The sequence below is a fragment of the Borostomias antarcticus genome (genome assembly GCF_949987555.1).
Source record: "Borostomias antarcticus genome assembly, chromosome: 23".
NCBI lineage: Eukaryota > Metazoa > Chordata > Actinopteri > Stomiiformes > Stomiidae > Borostomias > Borostomias antarcticus.
The window spans coordinates 15339588-15362746 of NC_140256.1; the positions used below are offsets into that span (position 1 = coordinate 15339588).

Below are 23159 nucleotides of genomic sequence, written 5' to 3' on the forward strand. Positions count from 1 at the left end.
CAGTCTGTGGGTGTTCTACTAGTCTGTGGGTGTTCTACCAGTCTGTGGGTGTTCTACTAGTCTGTGGGTGTTCTACTAGTCTGTGGGTGTTCTACCAGTCTGTGGGTGTTCTACCAGTCTGTGGGTGTTCTACCAGTCTGTATGTGTTCTACCAGTCTGTGGGTGTTCTACCAGTCTGTGGGTGTTCTACTAGTCTGTGGGTGTTCTACTAGTCTGTGGGTGTCTGTGGGTGTTCTACCAGTTTGTGGGTGTTCTACCAGTCTGTGGGTGTTCTACTAGTCTGTGGGTGTCTGTGGGTGTTCTACTAGTCTGTGGGTGTCTGTGGGTGTTCTACCAGTCTGTGGGTGTTCTACTAGTCTGTGGGTGTTCTACCAGTCTGTGGGTGTTCTACTAGTCTGTGGGTGTTCTACCAGTCTGTGGGTGTTCTACCAGTCTGTGGGTGTTCTACTAGTCTGTGGGTGTCTGTGGGTGTTCTACCAGTCTGTGGGTGTTCTACTAGTCTGTGGGTGTTCTACTAGTCTGTGGGTGTTCTACTAGTCTGTGGGTGTTCTACTAGTCCGTGGGTGTTCTACCAGTCTGTGGGTGTTCTACCAGTCTGTGGGTGTTCTACCAGTCTGTGGGTGTTCTACCAGTCTGTGGGTGTTCTACTAGTCTGTGGGTGTTCTACCAGTCTGTATATGTTCTACCAGTCTGTGGGTGTTCTACCAGTCTGTGGGTGTTCTACTAGTCTGTGGGTGTTCTACTAGTCTGTGGGTGTTCTACTAGTCTGTGGGTGTTCTACCAGCCTGTGGGTGTTCTACTAGTCTGTGGGTGTTCTACTAGTCTGTGGGTGTTCTACTAGTCTGTATGTGTTCTACCAGTCTGTGGGTGTTCTACCAGTCTGTGGGTGTTCTACCAGTCTGTATATGTTCTACCAGTCTGTGGGTGTTCTACCAGTCTGTGGGTGTTCTACTAGTCTGTGGGTGTTCTACCAGCCTGTGGGTGTTCTACCAGTCTGTGGGTGTTCTACCAGTCTGTGGGTGTTCTACTAGTCTGTGGGTGTTCTACTAGTCTGTATGTGTTCTACCAGTCTGTGGGTGTTCTACCAGTCTGTGGGTGTTCTACTAGTCTGTGGGTGTCTGTGGGTGTTCTACCAGTCTGTGGGTGTTCTACCAGTCTGTGGGTGTTCTACCAGTCTGTGGGTGTTCTACCAGTCTGTGGGTGTTCTCCCAGTCTGTGGAAGCAGAACACTGTTCTTTGCTGTGGTCTGCTAGACGTCCTGGTGACACCAGGTCTGCGGAGTCAAACAAGCTGAACGAGCTGGTGAGGAGGGCAGCTCTGTCATGGGGCAACAACTGGTCAGTCTGGAGGCTGTGGTGGAGAGGAGGATGAGGGACAAACTGAAGTCTATCCTAGTCAACCCCTCCCATCCTCTCCATGACGAGCTGTGGCAGATGGGGAGCACCTTCAGCCACAGGCTCAGACTCTATAACAGTGCCTGAGTGTTCCTGAATGTTGTGTATGTATGTATGTATGTATGTATGTATGTATATATGTATATATATATATATATATTTATACAGATCGTATGTATGTACATAATACATATTTTATGCATACTGTAGGCCTATGCATATATTTCTTGCACTCTATTATGTATATTCCTTACTTTGTATATTCTTTACTCTAATCTATGCTGTACATTCTCCTGAGCTGGTCTAGGCTGAACCACCAGCAGAGGGCGTCTTTTCACATCTGTCTTTTGCAACTACATTATTAAACATAAAATCAGACCCCTGGCCACACATATTCTTACTTTGCAATGTACCTCACCCCTGTGTGTACCTCCAATGTCTAACCCCACCACCACCACCACTACTACCACAGCCAGGGTATCACGGCCCTCAATTTTTCTTTCATAATGACAGAGTGATGCAGTCAAGATGGAAATCAAGAGATGATTGTGAGCGGAGCATTCAGATTGGAACTGGTCCATGTGGGCGGGGCCCTAGGGGGCGTGGTTACCGGTGTTTCCCACGTGCGAGCATTTAAAAAAGTCCGTCTCAAACGCGTGTGAAGCGGTCAGCTGAGTAGATATGTAACAGTGTTGCCATGTAACAGTGTTACTATGTGACAATATACATCCAGTTTGTTTTATTACAGGGAAGGGCTGCTATTGTTCAAGGTTTATGTTTAACTGTGTAGGAAAAGCAGCGTATTGAGCTGGGCACGGTCAGCATGCTGCCGGACGAGTACGGTTGTGTGGTGGTGAACCGGTTCGGTCAGCTGTTTCTGGATGACGGAGCTGAGCCGTCCGACCTGATCAACGAGCCGGTGGTTGAGAAGAAGAAGAAAAAGAAACAGGAGCAAAATAAACCTAAAAAACCTGGACAGAGGGAATCGCAGAAAGATCGATGGGTCCAGGGCGACGCCGGCGATGCTCCCGCAGGTGAGTTGGGAGAAGTTGAAGCGTTGGCAAGCAAACATTTCGAGACTTGCCAATCATGCAGTGCGGCCCCCAATCTCCCAGTTATTTATGGTATTAAGTCTGAGAATATGCTAGCTGTCCGATTCTACCACCACTCTGTGTGTTTGTCCATGTCCCCAGGGCAGAAGCAGCCGGCCAGGGGCGGACCTGTCCAGAATGAGGAGGGCCGGGGGGCGGTGGAGGCCGAGAGGCCCACGAAGAGGCCTGTCTTTGGGGAGCGCAGGACCAACCAAGAACAGCGCCCACAGGAGTTCTCTGTCCAGAGGTATCACCAATATCACTGAGTATTTCTCTAAAGGCATGGTATTGCCCCCTCAAGGCTGTGTGGTGATCTACCCCCTTGGTCTGTCTCCAGACCACCCTATGATGCAGACTCCGAGGCCAGGGTTCATGGAGGTAGAAGAGGGAGAGGAGGAGGACGAGGAGGATCCTTCCGGAACCCGGAGAACTTCAACCTGAGGGGAAAGAGAGAATACGAACGCCAAAGCGGAACGTAATGCAACCCGTCAGATCCGGGGGGGGGGGGGGGGGGAGACCCATGCCTGGTCTCTCCAGGGTTTGTATCAAAATGGTGCCTAGACGGGCTGTTTACATCTCCTGTGTTGCAGGGGCGTCTCCCCAGAGGAGAAGAGAGGAGGCAGGGGGCCCTGGAACTGGGGTTCGGTACAAGACTCCATGGGGTGAGTTCCTCCACAACTTGGCAAACTTTCTTTTTAATTGAAATAAAGAAGTTTTGAAGTGTATGATGGGAGTGTAAAGGTTGCGTTGGTCAGAGCGTCTTGCTGTGCTGTTTGCTGGTGACGGGCGGGTGTGCTGGCTTCCTCTCTGTGTTGGTGACGGGCGGGTGTGCTGGCTTCCCCTCTGTGTTGGTGACGGGCGGGTGTGCTGGCTTCCCCTCTGTGTTGGTGACGGGCGGGTGTGCTGGCTTCCCCTTTGTGTTGGTGACGGGCGGGTGTGCTGGCTTCCCCTTTGTGTGCAGTAGAGAGGTGGTGGAGACGACACCAGAGGCACCCGCCCAACCTGAGGAGCCCCAACAGCCTGTGGAAGGACAGGGGGAGAACCAGTGAGAGGAGACCAAACACACACACACACTTTCTTTTCACACACACACACTTTCTTTATGAGGGCTTGTACTGTGAGTCGGGGGTGTCCAGTGCTCTAGTAACAGATCCCCCCCCCCCCTCTCTGTGACAGGGCGTCCGAAGCCGAGGTGGTGGTTCAGGTTGCCATGGAGATGTCCCTGGACGAGTGGAAGGCCATGCAGGAGCAGAGTCGCCCGAAGGCAGAGTTCAACCTCCGCAAGGCGGACGGCAGCGTCCCCAACAAAGCCACCGTCATCCACAAGTCCAAGTTCCTGGAGGTACTCTTACCTGAACTCATACTGTAGTCATTTGGTAGACTTGAATCCACGTGTCCAGACTCCAGAGTGAGAGGACAGACCGCACCTCTAGTCGTCTGCGTCCCGCGTGTCGTCCCTCTGCAGAGCCAGAAGGCGGAGTTGATGGAGGAGGCGGAGGACAGCTGCCACTACCTGCGCAGGCCCGCCAACGACATCACCACCCGCCTGGATATCAACTTCGGCAGCTTGCAGCGCTCCGGCCGCAGGGGGAGGGGCCGGGGCCGGGGGGGGCCCACCAGCTGCCCGGAGAGAGAGGTATTTATGCAGTATGAGGTTAGGATCAAGTGGGGAGCTGCTTCTTCAGAAATCATCCCAAGTCCTGTCTCCTGTGTTGGTTGTTCTCCAGGCTGCTGCGCTGGCCCCCGACCCCTACGACCCCTACGACCCAGAGGACTTCCCAGCCCTGGGATGAGGAACTCCACACATCCACCATGTTCACATTGACCTGCTGGGCCTGACGGGGGCTTCACTTTTTTTGGTTTTCTGGCTGTTCCAAAGCACAGGTTATTTCATACCATGTGGGTAGCGTGGCTGGCTGGGATGAGGCGCAGCCATGTTCTCTGGCTGACTCGTGAGAATAAAGGCCCCTTTGCAGATGTGCCTTTTCCCTGGTCAGTTATTTGCTCAATTCAAGTGCTGGTTTGAAAAGGAGAAGCAAGTTACCATCAACCAATTGATACAATGAAACAAACAAAAGCAAACGGCATGGTGTACAAGTGTTGTTTTATTTGCAAAGACTGGTGTACTGGATATAGATGCCATGTGCTCTGATCAGGTATAATTATTTAACGACATGATTAATGAACGAGACAAAGACCAATTAAGTATCACTGATTACTATCCGATAGCGTGATTCATCAAAACAAGTACAAAATATTTACAAAATACAAATTACATGATTTTAGTATATCAAACGTTGACTTATTTACAGTTTTAAGGGTAGAGAACTCACACGTTTCACTGGAGAACGAATGGACATGCGTTCTGCTAGACACTGCACATCCACAACGGTGTGGACAGACGGCGTAGGCTGCAGGTTACCACATTTACAAATCATCGATTGAGTACGAGTAGGCGTTTTTTAAACTGCCCATCGCAGAGGGACACCTCACCGGCAAACCGATTCACAAGTTGGTCTAACAGCAGGATCAGCCCAAGGATCAATTACTATTATGGCATCCTTCCTTTTACTAGTATGTAAACAACCAGGCTATGAGTTACAGAATGTTACTTTGTTTCACGATTAAGCATAGAAAAAGTGCTCCTTGAAAGGGTTGGCAATCAATAATGAACCAACTGAACATGGTTTGTATGGTCATTCACATCTGATGGTCAGTAGCCTCAGTTCCAACATTCATACGAGACAGAATCAACATCATCCCTTTATCGACCGTTTCTACTAGATGGCTTAAAGGAAGAGAGACCTCCTTCCTTGTTTTTAAAAAGACTTAAAAGGTCCAAACGCAGGAGGAGTGGTAGAACTGGACCTCCATGGTACTGCTGGAGGATTCCTCTGTGGTTCTGGACCTCCAGGCTCAGCGCAGCAAAGGGGCTCGAGCTTTAGCTATGGAGGGACTGAGGGGACAAAAAAGACAATCAACCTCAAGCAGAAAGTAACGGTAAAGAACACACCTTGGTGCACAAGATGAACTAGTAAATCTGGTGAGTCAGTCTCATTCAAACCGTTTCCCTTCAAGACAACGAACAGCAAAACCCCAAGACTTCCAGCTGCATGCAGCCTGACCACATTGATCTTTCAAATCAAATAGAAGTTTGAGAAACACACGACAGGTTGGTTTCTAGAGGAGAGTAGAGTATAAACTAGGCCAGGGAAGGAGCAGGAGGTAGATACCATAATCTTGTAAAGCGCATTGATTGCAAAGAGCAGCGGGCTTTTGGTCCTCTGGACACAGTGCGTCTGCTATAGGAGGGAAATCAAAGAAAAGAGGAGAAAAGAAGAAAAGAGGGTTATCTGATAAACGGGTGCAGCAGAGGAGACATGGGAACAGGAAGCAGGAAGACGCAGTGAGTGGCAAGGTGGTCAGAGAAGCTATAGCCAGATTCACTCCTGAATCACCCATGCAAGATGGCCACTGAAGAAAACTAGAGATAGGACGAGAGGCAGAGTGAGTTAAACTGGACTGAATGTGCGCTAGACTGGCCATAAACACAGAGCCAGGATGTAAAAGCTCCAGTGTGGGCCTGTTAAGAGAGAGAGAGCGAGCCCAGATGGAACACAGAGTGGGGGCCAGGTGGCTTGCCTTCTGAGGAGCCTGCTGGTGGTGGTTCTGGTGGGCCTGGGTCATGTTAAGGTTGGGTTGGGTTCCTGTGTGGCCTGTAATGGCTGTGTCCCTGTGGCCACTGGACCCACGACACAGTAGGTCTCTGTCGCTGGCCACTACATGCAAGCTGCCTAGGGACCTGGCTAGCCTGCCGTGAGACAGAGTACTGGCACAGAGGGAGGGAGGGAGGGAAGGAACGGGTTAATTCATTCCAACTGGACCCCTGAGTGGCTATAGCTAGCTCTGTCTAGCTTGCTTCACATCTGGCGTCAACGCAGTTCTAAGATGCAAATGAATACAAACCGTAAGGGCATGGTTTAGAGTGGTCATTTGAATGCATTTGATATGTAAATGAGCAAATATTTTGTCTTTTATCAACAAAAGTAATTGTACCCGTCCTTAATAAAGGCCTGGGCAGTGGGTGGAGTGAGCCACTAACCTGCCTCCGACACCGCTGGCAGGAAGTGAGATTCTGGTTCTCTTCCTGTTGTCGGAGTCGTCAGAGAGGTGGGCGGAGCCAACCACAGGCTTGCAGCTCTGTCCGCTGGACTGCAGGATGATCCTGAGACACGAGGCGACACAACAAGAATAGACGCATCACACACGGGCTCACAAGGTACACACACACACGCCCGCACGCACGCGTTATTATAGTTAACGAAAACTAACTAAAAAATTAAAACTGTGAAAAAACATTTTAGTGAACTGAAATAAAAATAAAAACTAGACTTTACAAAAAAACGATAACTAACTAAAACTGTAGTGTGTTTACAAAACTAAAATAAACAAATTATAGAGAAAATGTCTTGAGTTTTAGTCTTTTTCATTTCATACAGTACATAAGCCTTATATTTTGTGTGGATATGAAATCTATCCTCTATTTTTTGTTGTTGTGCCCCTGCGCAGGAGTAACCTGACATGCGCCAGATGGGGCCAGAAGGGTGAAACAACGTGAGCTCAAGAGATCAGGATAGTCTCGCGGCTAGCGCAGGAAAAAAAACAAACTAAAACTAATACTGAAATTAAAAACTAAACTAAGCATTTTCCAAAAATAATAACTAAACTAAACTTGCAAATCTGCTTTAAAAACTAATTAAAACTAAACTGAAATTGAAAACAAAAAGTTAAAACAATATAAAAATAAAAACTAATGAAAAAAGCAAAACTGTTATAACCTTGACACACACACACACACACACACACACCTCAGAGACTGGGACGATGACCTGGTGTGAATCTTGTTCTCCTCATGTCTGCGGAAACAAAACAAAAATCTGAGCACACAAGCAAAGGCGATCCGGGGAAGCAGGTTCTACCCTTCTGCATTCAGATACTGGCGCTGGGTAAGAGAGAGGGAGCAAACAGACAGGCAGCAGCCACAGCGTCCGCCACAACATTCCCGCCATCTTTGATTCGCTGAATATTAATATCACAATCGGATTGAATCATTCACCTCAGTGTACTAAGTATTCTAATGAGGCAGCCGATTATGTGCAACAGCGAAAGCCAAGGCAACAACTAAGTTACTGACACAGAGAAGTCAAAGTGAAGTCAAGTGAAGGACTACTTCCTCGTCCTGATCCATTCCCCCACTGATTATCTAAATGGCTCCATCTAGTGTTGAGGAGTAGACCTGCAACAGTGGGAGTCTCCCAGTTCAGCCATCCAAGGGTGATATTCCAGTGACAGGAAGTGGAAGGAAGATGGGAGACAGCCTGTGGTGTTCGTCCAGTTGAAGAGGCCATTTCCAAAGCTACTGAAGGCTCAAGTAAAAGTCATAGCCTCTCTAATACTTTGACGGAGGCCAGTGGGGTCTAAGAGTTTACAAGTCAAATAAACCTTAAATCTGGACAGGCAAGCAAGCTGCACGTATAGGGAATTCTCTGCTTTACTTTCCAGCAAAGTAACTGGGAAGTGACAAAGCAACCAGGAAGATTGACCAAGAGCTGTGGAGGGGGTCGGAGGGGGAGAGGAGGAGGTAGAGAGAGGAGCAGTGGAATGGGGGGGAACACTTACAGAATTCTCTGGGTTTGGGATCCGGATGAAGGGAAGGGGGGAGGGGGAAGGATTTGGGGGACGGACTCATTGAGATCCTAAGCCGTCTATACAGAAATGCAGGAGGGAAGGCAGGAAGCCAGACACAATCCACCACAGGGCAAGGCTACACAGGGAGGAGAGCAGCATGGCTAGCAGCCATCTATAAGAGGAGACATCCGACACACAGAGCAAAAACAACAACAACAACGACAACAACAGGAGGGGAGAAGGAGAGACGGGAGACAGGTTCAGGCAGGCGAACGGGTCGTTCTGTTTATCCACTGTGACTGGGTCTGACGGAGGCCTGTGTTCGCACCAAAACCTGACTCCCGAATTTTTTCAGACACGTGTGCTTCACCTGGACCCCCTTCACCTGGACCCCCCTCACCTGGACCCCCTTCACCTGGGCCCCCTTCACCTGGACCCCCTTCACCTGGACCCCCTTCACCTGGACCCCCCTCACCTGGACCCCCTTCACCTGCGCCCCCCTCACCTGGACCCCCCTCACCTGGACCCCCTTCACCTGCGCCCCCCTCACCTGGACCCCCCTCACCTGGACCCCCTTCACCTGGACCCCCCTCACCTGGTCCCCCTTCACCTGGACCCCCTTCACCTGGACCCCCTTCACCTGGACCCCCCTTCACCTGGACCCCCCTCACCTGGACCCCCTTCACCTGCGCCCCCCTCACCTGGACCCCCCTCACCTGGACCCCCCTCACCTGGACCCCCCTTCACCTGGACCCCCCTCACCTGGACCCCCTTCACCTGGACCCCCCTCACCTGGACCCCCTTCACCTGGACCCCCCTCACCTGGACCCCCTTCACCTGGTCCCCCTTCACCTGGACCCCCCTCACCTGGACCCCCTTCACCTGGACCCCCTTCACCTGGACCCCCCTCACCTGGACCCCCTTCACCTGGACCCCCCTCACCTGGTCCCCCTTCACCTGGACCCCCCTCACCTGGACCCCCCTCACCTGGACCCCCTTCACCTGGACCCCCTTCACCTGGACCCCCCTCACCTGGACCCCCCTCACCTGCACCCCCCTCACCTGGGCCCCCCTCACCTGGACCCCCCTCACCTGGACCCCCTTCACCTGGACCCCCTTCACCTGGACCCCCCTCACCTGGACCCCCTTCACCTGGACCCCCCTCACCTGGACCCCCTTCACCTGGGACCCCTTCACCTGGACCCCCCTCACCTGGACGTCTTCACCTGGACCCCCCTCACCTGGACCCCCCTCACCTGGACCCCCCTCACCTGGACCCCCCTCACCTGGACCCCCCTCACCTGGACCCCCTTCACAGACCCAGTCACTGGCAGTGGAACAATAACAAGGTTTAACATCCAACCAGCCTGACAAGTTACAACACACACCCATCAGCCACAACATCAAAACCACCTGCCTAATACCCCCCCTCCCCCCCCTCCCCCTCCCGATGGGTCAGTGTCCTCATGAGCGGCCGGACACAGGGTCTCCCAGCAGGGGTTCCCAGCAGCGTCATGCTGCTTCCACTTTCCACTGGTTTAATGTCATGGCTGATTGGTGTTATTAGAATACACACCAACAACAACACACACACACACACACACACACACACGTAGAGAGGCCATGCGCACTCAAAGTTCCATGCTTGTCATCCGTCATCATGCGTGAACGAACGGTGCAAGAGATTACCCAACATGCCTTCAGTCCAAGAGATTACCCAACATGCCTTCAGTCCAAGAGATTACCCAACATGCCTTCAGTCCAGGCGCTCAGTGGTACACGACAACACGAACCCATGACGTGACTCTGTTCTGACTCGGGTGTGGGGGGGTCGGGGGGGGGGGGGCAGAGCTGGAACTCACACGCCGTAGTTAAAGGTAGCCTCCAGAAAATTCCCTCTCTCCCGGTAAAGGGGAGAAGTTGAGAGAAAGGGAAGACCTCTCTCCCAGTAAAGGGGAGAAGTTGTGAGAAAGGGAAGACCTCTCCCCCGGTAAAGGGGAGATGTTGAGAGAAAGGGAAGACCTCTCTCCCGGTAAAGGGGAGATGTTGAGAGAAAGGGAAGACCTCTCTCCCGGTAAAGGGGAGATGTTGAGAGAAAGGGAAGACCTCTCTCCCGGTAAAGGGGAGAAGTTGTGAGAAAGGGAAGACCTCTCTCCCGGTAAAGGGGAGATGTTGAGAGAAAGGGAAGACCTCTCTCCCGGTAAAGGGGAGATGTTGAGAGAAAGGGAAGACCTCTCTCCCGGTAAAGGGGAGATGTTGAGAGAAAGGGAAGACCTCTCTCCCGGTAAAGGGGAGATGTTGAGAGAAAGGGAAGACCTCTCTCCCGGTAAAGGGGAGATGTTGAGAGAAAGGGAAGACCTCTCTCCCGGTAAAGGGGAGAAGTTGTGAGAAAGGGAAGACCTCTCTCCCGGTAAAGGGGAGATGTTGAGAGAAAGGGAAGACCTCTCTCCCGGTAAAGGGGAGATGTTGAGAGAAAGGGAAGACCTCTCTCCCGGTAAAGGGGAGATGTTGAGAGAAAGGGAAGACTTGGACAGGAGGTCACAGGGGTCGCTATTTGAGCATCGCCCCGCTCGTTTTTTTTAGGAGCGGCGTCACATTCTGGAGTCTACCTTTAAACAGAGAGCCTGGCTCTGCGATGTCACGTTGATATAGCTGACCCTGGTGAGGACCCAACAGGACAGGCAGAGCGACGGTCACCTCTCCGGGGGTGTGGGGAGGACTTCCGACCGGGTCCAAAACGGAGAAGAACAGATCTGTACCGTTGCAGCAAACCCTAACCCTAGCCCCAATCACAACCTTCACTGTTGGGACGACAACATGTGATACTGACATTGTGTCAGGGGCAACGCACAACCTGTGCCATAGCACACGCCACTGCTGGATGCTTTGGACTAGAAAAAGGTGTATCACTGCAACAGCGCCATCTAGTGGTCTGATTGGGTGGAAGTTGGTAAAGTGCCTGGGACGACTGAGCTTGGACAGCCTGGACAGCCTGCATCAAACGGCCCATCGATGCAGAGCAATCCTTCACGTCTCAACGCAACACAGGGTCAGGGTCAATCAGAACCAACACTCTAGCGTCAGGGTCAATCAGGGTCAATCAGAACCAACACTCTAGCGTCGGGGTCAATCAGAACCAACACTCTAGCGTCAGGGTCAATCAGAACCAACACTCTAGCGTCAGGGTCAATCAGAACCAACACTCTAGCGTCGGGGTCAATCAGAACCAACACTCTAGCGTCAGGGTCAATCAGAACCAACACTCTAGCGTCGGGGTCATTCAGAACCAACACTCTAGCGTCGGGGTCATTCAGGGTCATTCAGAACCAACTCTCTAGCGTCAGGGTCAATCAGCGCTCAGCCATTCCGTCATTCCGCCAAACGGGAAGAAGCCAGTCAAGACGGGAAGTGACGTGCACTTACCTCCACGATACTGGACCTCACATCCACTCTCTGCTCTCCCTCTCAGACAGCGCTCCCCTCTCTCTCTCTCTCTCTCTCTCTCTCCCCCCTCTTTTCTCTGCCTCTTATCTTTTGAGCGGCAGGCAGCACTCTGGCCACGCCCCTCCTACCAGGCTGCCGCAGAACACTAGCACCTGGCTGACACAGGGACAGAACCACACGGCCACACGTCACCTGGCTGACACAGGGACAGAACCACACAGCCACAGGTCACATGCTCAGGCTCCAACAGGTGACTTGGTGAGGGCGGGGGGCGCAACACTACGGCTTCCGATGTGGTACGCGTCACGGCCGGTCGGTCACAGCGGTTGATGAGCTACGCGGGAGTTAGGGGCGGCGGGATGGACGCTGAAGCCGAGATGACAGGGAGGCGTGAGGGGGGGGTTAGCCACGCAAAAAAAAACAACAACCTGGCACCGGTGGGACCCAGGAAGCCCTCCCGAAAGACTCAAATCAATAAAAACACGACCTGCGGCCAGCCTGATGAATCCCAGTGGATTAGGAGTGCAGAAAGAAGAGAGCCCCTGAACCCTGATCTCACATTCCCTTCACACTGTAGAGAGACCGCGTGAACACGTCTAGCATCATTAGATAACTTGGGTAGCAACACATCTGTCAGCGCAGCAGAACCAGGAACCAGGGCCTTGGGGGAGGGGGGCGGACGGACGGACGGACGGGGGGGGGGCGCTTATTTCAGCACCGAGCCAAAATAAGTCAATGCGATGCACCTTGGGAAATGTAGTGGTTAAGACACTTACGACAGAGAGCCTGTGGACGACCTGGCCTGCCTCTTGCTCTTGAGGGCTCGGAGCTTGTCTCCCTGCGTGAGGCCGTTCCTCTCCTCCTCCTCCACGCGCTGGGGAAACATGAGACAAATGCAGAAGAAAATCACTCCCAGGGGCAGCGCTGGCCTGGTACCAGACAGAGCGTCACCTCGCTCCGCACCGCTGAGATCTGTCCTTTGACACAGCTCAGTGGCCTTGTGGTTAGAGTGTCCGCCCTGAGACTGGGAGGTCGTGAGTTCAATCCCCCGAGTCAAACCAAAGACTATAAAAAGGGACCCATTGCCTCCCTGCTTGACACTCAGCATCAAGGGTTGGAATTGAGGGGTTAGATCACCAAATGATTCCCGAGCGCGGCACCGCTGCTGCTCACCGCTCCCCCAGGGGATGGGTCAAATGCAGAGAAAAAAATTCACACACTCAGGTGTGTGACAATCATTGGGACTTTAACCTTTAACCTCCGCTCTAACTGATTTCCGCGGGGGGCGGAGATTCGATTTCCCCTAACCAATCAGGAGGCCGAATGCACTAGAGAACGATGGCTATTGCCTTGCCAACAGTGTTAGTCCCGGCGGCCATGTTGACTGGGTATTAACGTTAGTCCCGGCGGCCATGTTGACTGGGTATTAACGTTAGTCCCGGTGGCCATGTTGACTGGGTATTAACGTTAGTCCCGGTGGCCATGTTGACTGGGTATTAACGTTAGTCCCGCCCGCCATGTTGACTGGGTATTAACGTTAGTCCCGGTGGCCATGTTGACTGGGTATTAACGTTAGTCCCGCCCGCCATGTTGACTGGGTATTAACGTTAGTCCCGCCCGCCATGTTGACTGGGTATTAACGTTAGTCCCGGTGGCCATGTAGACTGGGTATTAACTCATTTGATTTTCGGAAAATCTTTGAGAGAGAGAGTGGAATATAATCTGTGAGCTCAGTTGCCAGCCCTGGAACTCACCATGTCCGTCTCCTCCTTCCTGGACGCCCTGTTCTTGTTGCTGCCGTTGATGGTGATGTCATCAACGCCCGACAGGATCCTGGTGACGGCCATGTTGCCGTTCTCCTGCTCGTTCACCATCTTCTCCCGGAACACGTCTCCCTCCGCCCACAGGCTGTTCTGCTTCCTGCGGGAGAGAGAGAGAGGACATGTTCTAACTCCATGTGACTCCCTGCCGAGGCGCCAGATCAAACATGGCGCCATGGCCGGTTCTGACTCTCTGAGTTCACCCAGACCGCTTCAATGTCAAGACCGTGAGTCATCTCCGACGGACCGGCGCTCGGGTCAAGACATCCATGGCTGCATGGACACTTACTCCTCCACAAAGTTCTGCTGAGGCCCGATGACGGATCCCGGCCGACAGATCCGTATCCAGGCGATGACCTCGGCCGCCGTCATGCGGTAGTGCTTCATCATGTAGCAGCCAATCAGAGTGCCCGTTCTCCCCAGACCCGCTGAAACAACACGTCTGGTTTACTCCTAGCACACAGATCTTTTGACCAACGCCATGATGCTCCTCTATACTCCGCCTCCAGCAAACTGAGCCTGGACAGAGATGACACGCCGCTTACCTTTGCAGTGGACGGCGATGACGCCGTCCGCGTTCTCGCAGATGTTGAGGAACTTCCGGACGATGGCGTCGTTTGGCGTGCTCCCGTCTACAAAGAACAGGTCGTGGTGGTCGAAGCCGGAGTCCGTGAAGCGCTTGGCGTCGTACATCTTCTTGTTGAGCCGGATGATGGTGGTGATGTTGTGTTTCCTGAAGTAGGGGAAGTATGCCTCAGGAGCATGGAGAGGGTAGCCTGGGGGGGGGGGGGGGAGGGAGGGAGGGGGGGGGGAGAGGCATTCTTTTATAAACCCATTATAGCCAGTCTGGTTGTCATGGCAATCCGAGCTGAGCAAAGCAGAAAGGCCACCTATGCCGTTCATGATCTAGCCGCAGGTTAAACAAGTTTATTCTAGAAAATATCACCAGTGTGCTCATGCGCGATACATTCCTTGAGAAAAACGCCAAAGCAAGGATGTCATTATGCAATCTGCTTAAGGGGCTAACAGGGTGGGCAGAGAACCGCCACACTTCCTGACATGAACATGAACAAACGTTTGGAGGCTTCCAAGACATACGCCAAGCTGCTTTTTATTGACTTTGCATCTGCGTTGAATACTTTCCAGCCTCATATCACTCACTAGGAACTTTGGTCTAGACTTGAATGCAGTGAGATGATTGACTGAACACATTGAGCCCAGAGGGGAAAAGGAAAACGTTGCCTGTCAGTGGTGCTGGTGTATTCTACAGGATCACCACAAGGGGGTGTCCTTTCACCCTTGCTGTACATATTGGATATTAATGACTGCCGTAGTCAGTCTTAAAGGACATTTTGAAGTTTGCCGATGACATTGGCTTTACAAGAGGAGAATGAGTTACGCCAAGCTCCCACTGTCCATGATTTTGCCCAATGGTGTGATGCTACCTTCTTACAACGATGATTTTGTACAACGGTGTGATGCTACCTTCTTACAACGATGATTTTGCACAACGGTGTGATGCTACCTTCTTACAACGATGATTTTGTACAATGGTGTGATGCTACCTTCTTACAACGATGATTTTGCACAATGGTGTGATGCTACCTTCTTACAACTGACTGTGAAAGCCCACAGACATGCCTAGTGATTCCAGACAGAAGCCCTGTGCTCGTCATTAAAGGACAGGTAGTGGACAAAGTGTTGAATCATAAGTATCTGGGGAATGTTATTGTAATAAGGTATTATAGAGCCTTTACTGAGTTAATGTTATGTTACTTTGTTTCTTGTTGGTTTGATAACCTGAGTTACCAAATAACACAAAGGCACTGACCCATACTGTTATCCTAATGCACTGACCCATACTGTTATCCTAATGCACTGACCCATACTGTTATCCTAATGCACTGACCCATACTGTTATCCTAATGCACTGACCCATATCGTTATCCTAATGCACTGACCCATACTGTTATCCAAATGCACTGACCCATACTGTTATCCTAATGCACTGACCCATACTGTTATCCTAATGCACTGACCCATACTGTTATCCTAATGCACTGACCCATACTGTTATCCTAATGCACTGACCCATACTGTTATCCTAATGCACTGACCCATACTGTTATCCAAATGCACTGACCCATACTGTTATCCTAATGCACTGACCCATACTGTTATCCTAATGCACTGACCCATACTGTTATCCTAATGCACTGACCCATACTGTTATCCTAATGCACTGACCCCTACTGTTATCCTAATGCACTGACCCATACTGTTATCCTAATGCACTGACCCATACTGTTATCCTAATGCACTGACCCATACTGTTATCCTAATGCACTGACCCATACTGTTATCCTAATGCACTGACCCTTACTGTTATCCTAATGCACTGACCCATATTGTTATCCTAATGCACTGACCCATACTGTTATCCAAAGTCGGAAGATAATTGGAATCAAACAGGCCAGCTTGTCAGAACGGTTTTTAAGACTAGTTTTGTCAATTCTCTCCATTCCATTCTCTCGGACTGAGAACAGCCTCTCAACTGTGAGGTTCATAACTCATCATCTGGTACAGTACCTGCTTCAGGCTAAACAGGATGGAAGCCCACAGATATAAACACTCTTTTGTTCCCTCAGCCCACACCTTGTGTATCGTATGTCTGTGTGTTATTTTGTTAGTCTACTTCTTGTTGGCAAGTCAATTGCCGTCTGGAATTTAAATAATATAAGCACGAACTGAACAATGTTGCACAAGGGTCAGTTGGTATCATAGATTGTAGAAATATCCTAAAGAACCAGCTGCCTAAATTAAACTTGGCTCTAGACGCGTGTAAAAGGCATCACGCTGCCAGCGTAGCTCACATGTTACATTCTCACACACCATTCTCCATTTTGCTTTTAGGATGAGGACCGCTGAAAGCCAGGAACTTCCCAGGTATGATCCAGTTAAAGTCTCCATTCTCTGCTCTCTGCAACCAAAAGAGATAAACACAGAGAGAAGACACTCATCACATCTGCAGCTCCGCCACACACAGTACCAGGTCAGAGGTCAGAGTCTGGTCCACACACAGTACCAGGTCAGAGTCTGGTCCACACACAGTACCAGGTCAGAGTCTGGTCCACATGTAAACACAGTACCAGGTCAGAGTCTGGTCCACATGTAAACACAGTACCAGGTCAGAGTCTGGTCCACATGTGGAACCAAATGAGATACCTCGTAATGCTCGTATTCCTCCACGTCAAACTTGGAGAAATCCAGCCAGCCGAACTGCAAAGCCTGGCGAGAGGGTGGGCAGAAGACAGAGCTGCAGTGAGAGCGTGAGGTGACTGAGGGCGGCTGTGGAGCGAGCAGCGGGCAGCGCCTACCTGCTGTACGGCTCGGAGGCAGTCCACGATGTTCAGATTGTACATGCAGGTTCCGAACGAGGCATCTCTGTGAAAACAAATGACCAGCACAGCACCTTTCAGAAATCACAACCAAATAATGACTAAATAAGTGTAGTCACTTGTTACTAATCTAGAGAGAGAGAGGAGAGAGAGAGAGAGAGAGAGAGATGCATGTTTACCTAAAGGGAAGGTAGGTGGAGTTCCTTGACACCAGTAGACCGTACGTCTCCTCAGGTGTTCTCTGAAGATGCATCACCTTCAAACAGAGGACACCAATTAAGAACACATACCTAGATGATCACATTTCATTTCCCACACGTCAGTTTGATCTCAGGGGTAAATGTATCTGTGGAGCGCATGGCCGGGCCCATCTCTGCTCAGGAAGCCCTTACTGCCCATCTCTGCTCAGGAAGCCCTTACTGCGTACGCGCCCATCAGATAGGCGGCGTTGGCTTGTTTCTTTTGGTCCCCACAGGTGTAGAAGACGATTTTCCTCTTGGCCAGAGAGAAGGACTATCCCAGGAAGAACAAAACACACAAACACAAAACAGTTTAGTAAGAAACTACAGGAGGAGCAACAAACTAACCACAGCACAGCACCAAAGCACCACAGAGAGCAGAGTTGTTTAGACTACATGGAGGGAGGAGGAGCAGGACTCCCCAGGCTAGGAACAACAGTACCTCCTAACTGATCTAGGCTGGGGGAGGAGGAGCAGGACTCCCCAGTACCTCCTAACTGATCTAGGCTGGGGGGAGGAGGAGCAGGACTCCCCAGTACCTCCTAACTGATCTAGGCTGGGGGGAGTTGGATGTGTCGGTAATACTTCGCAAAACTTCACTTGAATGAACAAGCGTTTAACAGCTCAACAGCAATCCACTCTTACCACTCTCCTCTGCTGTTCCAAGTTTCAAGTTTTTTTTTTAGAAGTGCATTTAAAACATGGTCTCCTCACTTTAGAAATGGTTAACCACGTAAGGGGGAAGGGCAGAATGAAAAGGACACTAAAACAGCAGAATCATGGTAGAACTCAAGAGCGCCACCAAGCAATTTGAAAAGGTGCTGTGGATGTAGAAGAGGTTTCTGAGGTGGGTCTTATGTCTTGATGTAGAAACAGACCGTTTCTGAAGCCCTGACATTGGTAGGCAGACCGTTTCAGAGGGTGGGGGCTCTAAAAACAGAAAAAAGTTGCGGACAGGGCCCGGGCCATCTCAGGACAATCTGCTGTTTTTACTAGTATTGACTGGCACTGTTCTGCCCACCTGTCTCTGTCTCTCTCTCTGTCTGTCTGTCTGTCTCTCTCTCTCTGTCTGTCCGTCTCTCTCTCTCTCTCTGTCTGTCTCTCTCTTTCTCTCTCTCTCCCTCTCTCTCTGCAGGTTGAGGTCAGAGGTTGTTGGGCTGCCATACCTTTAGCTTCTTAGTGAGCTTGCAGCAGAAGCGATAAAACATAGCCAGGTTGAGCGGTCCAAAGTCCGCATAGAAGCTGTACAGGAAGAGAGAGAACACAAGTCTTCTGTGAACATGGGATTTCAATACATCGAAACATGATACTACACATATCCATTATGTGTGGTGTGATTCTAGTCTGACAGAAAGGCTGTGATGGGCCAAGTCCTGATCCCCCCCCCCCCCTCACATATCCGGCCATTGGTGTGTTGATGTTCAAGCCTGTTCATCAAGTTTTTATTGGACATGATTAAGATCAAATTAACTCTAGCCTATTCCAAGGGTAAATAGAAAATACCTTCCTAGTAAGAGATAGATAGGCTGTAAGTGAACACTATTATAATTAGCCTGGAATGGAACAGAAACGTAGCCTACTTCTCGTATGCCAGCTCATCATCTATGCAGAAGCAATGTCTTTCGGCTGTGCTTTTGATCTTTTGTTGAAGTATGGCAAAATAGAGTTGATCTGAAAGACAATACAAAATGGTGTTGAGATCAGACAACACAGACGTTTGTGTGGCACATGCACGCGCAAACACACATAAATAAGCACGAGCAATGAGGAAAACAGCACGCGCCGGTTTGAATCTCATTTCCAAGTGAAACGGCCTCTTTGGAAACTTGTCCAACCATCTGTGTCTCCAATTCGTTCTGATTTTCCAGCGGAATGACTATGAATGGTCGTTTGTTTACGGAAAGCGCACTTACCCTTGATGAATTCAATGCTTTTACTAGTGATATAGTCCTCGGTCATTTTGATTGGCGACTTCAGCCCACTCTAAACATCAAGGCATGCAATCGTAATCTAATAAGATAAGGTTAAACAATTTTAACGACCCTGTGGAGAACTCTGCACACAACCCGTAATAACGATCACCTACGCACTCGAAGTCCAGAAGCAAAACCTTCTAAACAATGAGGCGATTGAGTTTGCAAATCTACTGATCTGGTTGCGTCTTGTTTACTCCGCAAGAATAAACATCGATTTGAAACGATCTGATAAACTTCAGCTTGCCGAGCAAAGAAAAAGTCTCAAAGCCGCATTAGAGGTGCGCACTCTGCTCAAAACCACTTTCCGTGCGAACTCTCGGGCCCCGCCCATTGGTACATTGTAACCATTTCGCACAATGCTATTGGCTCCGGGGAGGAGAGGCCGCTGTCTCATTGGGCGGTGCGCAGAGCAATCAAACCTCCATACCAACCAATCACGGCTCTCCTGCTGCTGCTTTTAAAGTTCTGCTCAGAGAGACGTAGGGCGTTCCAATTGGAACGTTACCCGGGCCGTTGCTAGGAGAATAGCTCCGCTTGGCCAATCAGAACTGGTCCTGCCTCCTTAGTGTAACTCTTTGTAGTTCGGCTGGTAGTTCAGACCTCGAGCCTAGAACACAATCGGCAACACAAGTTTCAACACGAGGATCGATCTGGCCGTGTTTTAAAGGCTTGGGCAACACCGCCCTGTGGGTTATATCTAGAAGGATGAGTTGGGTATACGACCCAACTCAATAACAAAAAATGTAACATTTGTCTCTACTTGTCGATGCGAGCTCCCTGTTTGTAAACTGGCCTACATCATCAAACTGATTTTGTCATAGAGCAGCTCGCCCTTCTCTGCCTACAATGCATGCAATTGCAATCGGTGCACATACTGTGCCAGGTATGTGCATTATCAATCAGGAACAGATGGTGTCGCCATTTTAGGTCAAAAGCTGAAAAATATTAATTTCAACACTGTATCCATCACATCTCATCTGTAGCCTAAACACAGTCTGCGCATCAGCACGTTTGGGTTATGCGCACAGTTCGACGGGTTCATTCTGCAGTCTCTTACCTGTTATACTTATGTAAATATCGGACTTTGGCTCCGCCTCTGAGCTCTGGGCTGCACAGCGCTTTTTCCGTGACTCTGGTCGCCTCCTCTCGCCTTTGCGCTTCATTCTCACTTCATGCATGCATCGCGAACATTCCCAAATCGAGTGGCGAGATCTCCGGTCTGCAGTGCGGAATGTCCGAGCTTTTCAGAGCATTAATTCGACATCCTTGGGTTGTTGTGCTGGCGTGTCATCCGAGGGACAGCTGTATTCCAGGGCAGCAGTTTTTCCAATGGTGACGTTGAGCAGGGCAAGTTCTGATCCTCTGTGACGTAGCCTAATGGTTCGGCCACCCCTCTGCTTCTACTTCACTGCAAAAACATTCTATTTGCCTCCGATTAAAGCAAGTCGCGTCTGCATGACAAATATAGTGACGATGACTGAATTTGCATCTTGCCTATGCAGGCTCCCGAACAATCCGAGATATGAAACTTTATTTACAATATCGGTTATGGACAATGGCATACACATCAGTATGGCAAATCAGTAGATTACATCATTATATTCCAAAAGCCGCCAATGGTCACAAAGTCAACATAAGCAGTCTAGTCCTGCAGTATTACCCCAAATAGTCCTAAACTGGATCCCGATTCACGTCCACTACCGTGTCACTCCCATCCCAGCCGTAGACCTGTAATGTGTTCTGTGATGCCAAGTCTACGCTACCCTACTTTGCCAAGCAAGACAGACCATAACAACAAAGATGGCGAGAGCCGAGGCACACTGCTATTGATGCCGGCCAGGGGCGGGGGGCAGCTTGGCATGGGCTACAAGCGGGCTACACATGGATTATCCTTGGCCTGGCGCTGAGGTCCACAGTCCGCTGCACTCCGGCCATCTGTAGGAGCCAGGGGATGGGCATGTGGTCCAGACGGTTCAGGTCCAAATGGGCAAAATGCACCTCAGAGCCTGCGGAGCGAGAGACAGCCAGTCAGAGCACAGCCAACCACGCCGCTCACTCACACTCTGCTTCGCTCACACAGAACGTGAGCTTGTGGAACCAGGAGGGTCGTACGAGTCAGAGAGGAACAGCACCAGCACAGGGAGCAGAGGAGAGGTCAGCAGGCTTACCAATGACCTTGCACAGCACAAGCTGTGACATTTTTGGAGAATTGCTCGTTGCACACTTATCGTACACAACTTTGCGAATGGCATAATCACTTGTAGTAAGGCATTACCTGGGCCTGCTATGAGGGCCCCCCCTTGTTGAAGGGGGTCTCCTTGGAAGTCGAACACTTGACTGGTCATGGCCCTCCACATGCTCTTCATATGGCCCACCAACATGCCTGACTTCACATGAGGGCTTGGGTTGGCTAAACACACACACACACACACACACACACACACACACACACACACACACACACACACACACAATGTATAAATGTGTAACCATAATTACATTGTTACAGTATAGTGGTACAGAGCACACATTTGTGTGTGTAGTAGTCACAATTAAGTGCTGACTTTTTCACCTGATTCCACAAATACATCCCCTCGTCGCATGCCAAGCTTTTTGTGAATGCATCTCTCTGGGTCCACATAGATTTCATGAGGGTATCCCGTCAGTGAGCAGAACTGCTGCAAGACATCAGGCAAGGCACCATTAAAGGGATATGACACCCAAAATAACAAACAGGAAAATAAATAACTGAGCTGTTGCAAATATGAGATACCTCTATATGGCGATGGGCAGATTGTCCAATCACAATCAGTCTGATGCCAGCTTCCTGGATAAAGACATCAGAGGTAGGATCACTTCATAATGGGAGCAATATTAACAGCCTTTTATTAATAATTATCTTTCCCCAACCTCTATGTCCAGGTGCCATATGGTCCCCAAAATGCATGTGCTCACCTCCAAAACCTCCCGAGGTATTCTGCTCAAGTCATCCACATATTCCTTACAAGTATAGCACAAGAAATTCTGTTGAAAGAGAGTAATTGATTTTACTCCTTAAATTCTCTTAAAGCCTTGCTATTAACCTGACGCACCAGATCTGTGTAGAGAAAAATAATATAAGCTTGCAAGATCAGGATGGTCTAAGGCTAATTAGGGGCCTCAGTTCTTTCCCCCTACTATTCTCACTACACATGAACAGCTGCACCTCCAGCCATCAGTCCATGAAGCTCTTGAAGTAAGCAGACGACACCCCCCTCATAGGACTCATCTCTATGGGGACGAGTCTGCCTGCAGGTGGGAGAATGAGCAGCTGCTGTCCTGGTGCAGCTGGAACAACCTGGAGCTCAACGCTCTAAAGACAGTGGGAATGGTGGACGACTTCAGGTAGAACTCAGCTCCACTCTGACTCTGACTATGATGGTTCAATTCTACACCTCCATCATCGAGTCCATCCTCACGTCTCCATCACCACCTGGTTCCCCACCGCTACAGTCAAGGACCAGAGTAATTAACGGTGGGTGATCGGGGGGGGGGGGGGGGGAGAGAAGGTGATCGGCTGCACCCCGCCCTCCCTCCAGGCCCCGCCCCCCTCCAGACCCCGCCCTCCCTCCAGGCCCCGCCCTCCCTCCAGGCCCCACCCTCCCTCCAGGCCCCGCCCCCTCCAGGCCCCACCCTACCTCCAGGCCCTGCCCCCTCCCTCCAGGCTCTGCATGATTTCAGGGCGCTGAAGCGGGCCAGAAAGATCATGGCCGACCCCTCCCACCGGGCTATGGCCTCTTCACACCGCCCCCCTCTGGCAGGAGGCTGCGGTCCTCACAGACTAAAACTGTCCGACACAGGAACAGCCTTTTCCCCTCGGCCATCAGCCTCATCAACAAGGCTCCCCTCTGACTCTCTCCCCTCTGACTCTCTCCCCTCTAACTCTCTCCCCTCTGACTCTCTCCCCTCTGACTCTCTCCCCTCTGACTCTCTCCCCTCTGAGTCTCCCCCCTCTGACTCTCTCCCCTCTGAGTCTCTCCCCTCTGACTCTCTCTCCTCTGACTCTCTCTCCTCTGACTCTCTCCCCTCTGACTCTCTCCCCTCTGACTCTCTCTCCTCTGACTCTCTCC

At 50.7% G+C, this 23159-nt stretch overlaps 3 protein-coding genes across 6 annotated transcripts; 1 reads left to right on the forward strand and 2 right to left on the reverse strand.

The window, feature by feature from the left end:
* Positions 1-2217: 2217 nt before the first annotated feature.
* On the forward strand, positions 2218-4278 carry LOC311324407 (intracellular hyaluronan-binding protein 4-like; the record flags this gene model as incomplete). Its single annotated transcript, XM_084456866.1, has 8 exons — positions 2218-2428; positions 2588-2732; positions 2823-2960; positions 3076-3147; positions 3447-3530; positions 3662-3827; positions 3951-4121; positions 4213-4278. 8 exons carry the CDS (start codon positions 2218-2220, stop codon positions 4276-4278), a joined length of 1053 nt encoding a protein of 350 aa, XP_084312992.1.
* Positions 4279-4593: 315 nt separating this feature from the next.
* cdc14b (cell division cycle 14B) lies at positions 4594-20362 on the reverse strand. Of its 4 annotated transcripts, none has more exons than XM_084457348.1 (16): positions 20108-20362; positions 18655-18745; positions 18241-18316; positions 17256-17348; positions 17015-17091; positions 16815-16881; positions 16663-16725; positions 16330-16417; positions 13983-14213; positions 13727-13865; positions 13372-13537; positions 12394-12491; positions 7354-7401; positions 6588-6710; positions 5719-5787; positions 4594-5441 (listed from the first exon to the last, which is right to left on the reverse strand). In XM_084457348.1, exons 1-16 carry the CDS (start codon positions 20226-20228, stop codon positions 5402-5404), a joined length of 1590 nt encoding a protein of 529 aa, XP_084313474.1. In that variant the 5' UTR covers positions 20229-20362; the 3' UTR covers positions 4594-5401. The 4 variants fall into 4 exon arrangements, 3 of the variants coding, with proteins under 3 accessions (XP_084313474.1, XP_084313472.1, XP_084313473.1); XM_084457346.1 differs by lacking the exon at positions 5719-5787 and adding an exon at positions 6128-6314; XM_084457347.1 differs by lacking the exons at positions 5719-5787; positions 20108-20362 and adding exons at positions 6128-6314; positions 18988-19249.
* Positions 20363-20925: 563 nt separating this feature from the next.
* LOC311324408 (peroxiredoxin-like 2C) lies at positions 20926-22490 on the reverse strand (the record flags this gene model as incomplete). The annotated part of the gene is made up of 6 exons (XM_084456867.1): positions 20926-21056; positions 21326-21460; positions 21623-21728; positions 21824-21877; positions 22006-22074; positions 22485-22490. The coding sequence occupies 6 exons, from the start codon at positions 22488-22490 to the stop codon at positions 20926-20928; spliced, it is 501 nt and encodes a 166-aa protein (XP_084312993.1).
* Positions 22491-23159: the final 669 nt, after the last annotated feature.

Excerpts from the sequence above, each read along its gene's own strand:
- cdc14b (XM_084457346.1), bottom strand. The coding sequence starts at position 20,228 with ATGCATGAAGTGAGAATGAAGCGCAAAGGCGAGAGGAGGCGACCAGAG. Across the intron at positions 17,092-17,255 it reads ATCTGATGGGCGCGTACGCA|GTGATGCATCTTCAGAGAAC; the intron begins GTAAGGGCTTCC and ends CTCTGTTTGAAG. Across the intron at positions 16,726-16,814 it reads GCCTCCGAGCCGTACAGCAG|GCTTTGCAGTTCGGCTGGCT; the intron begins GTAGGCGCTGCC and ends CCCTCTCGCCAG.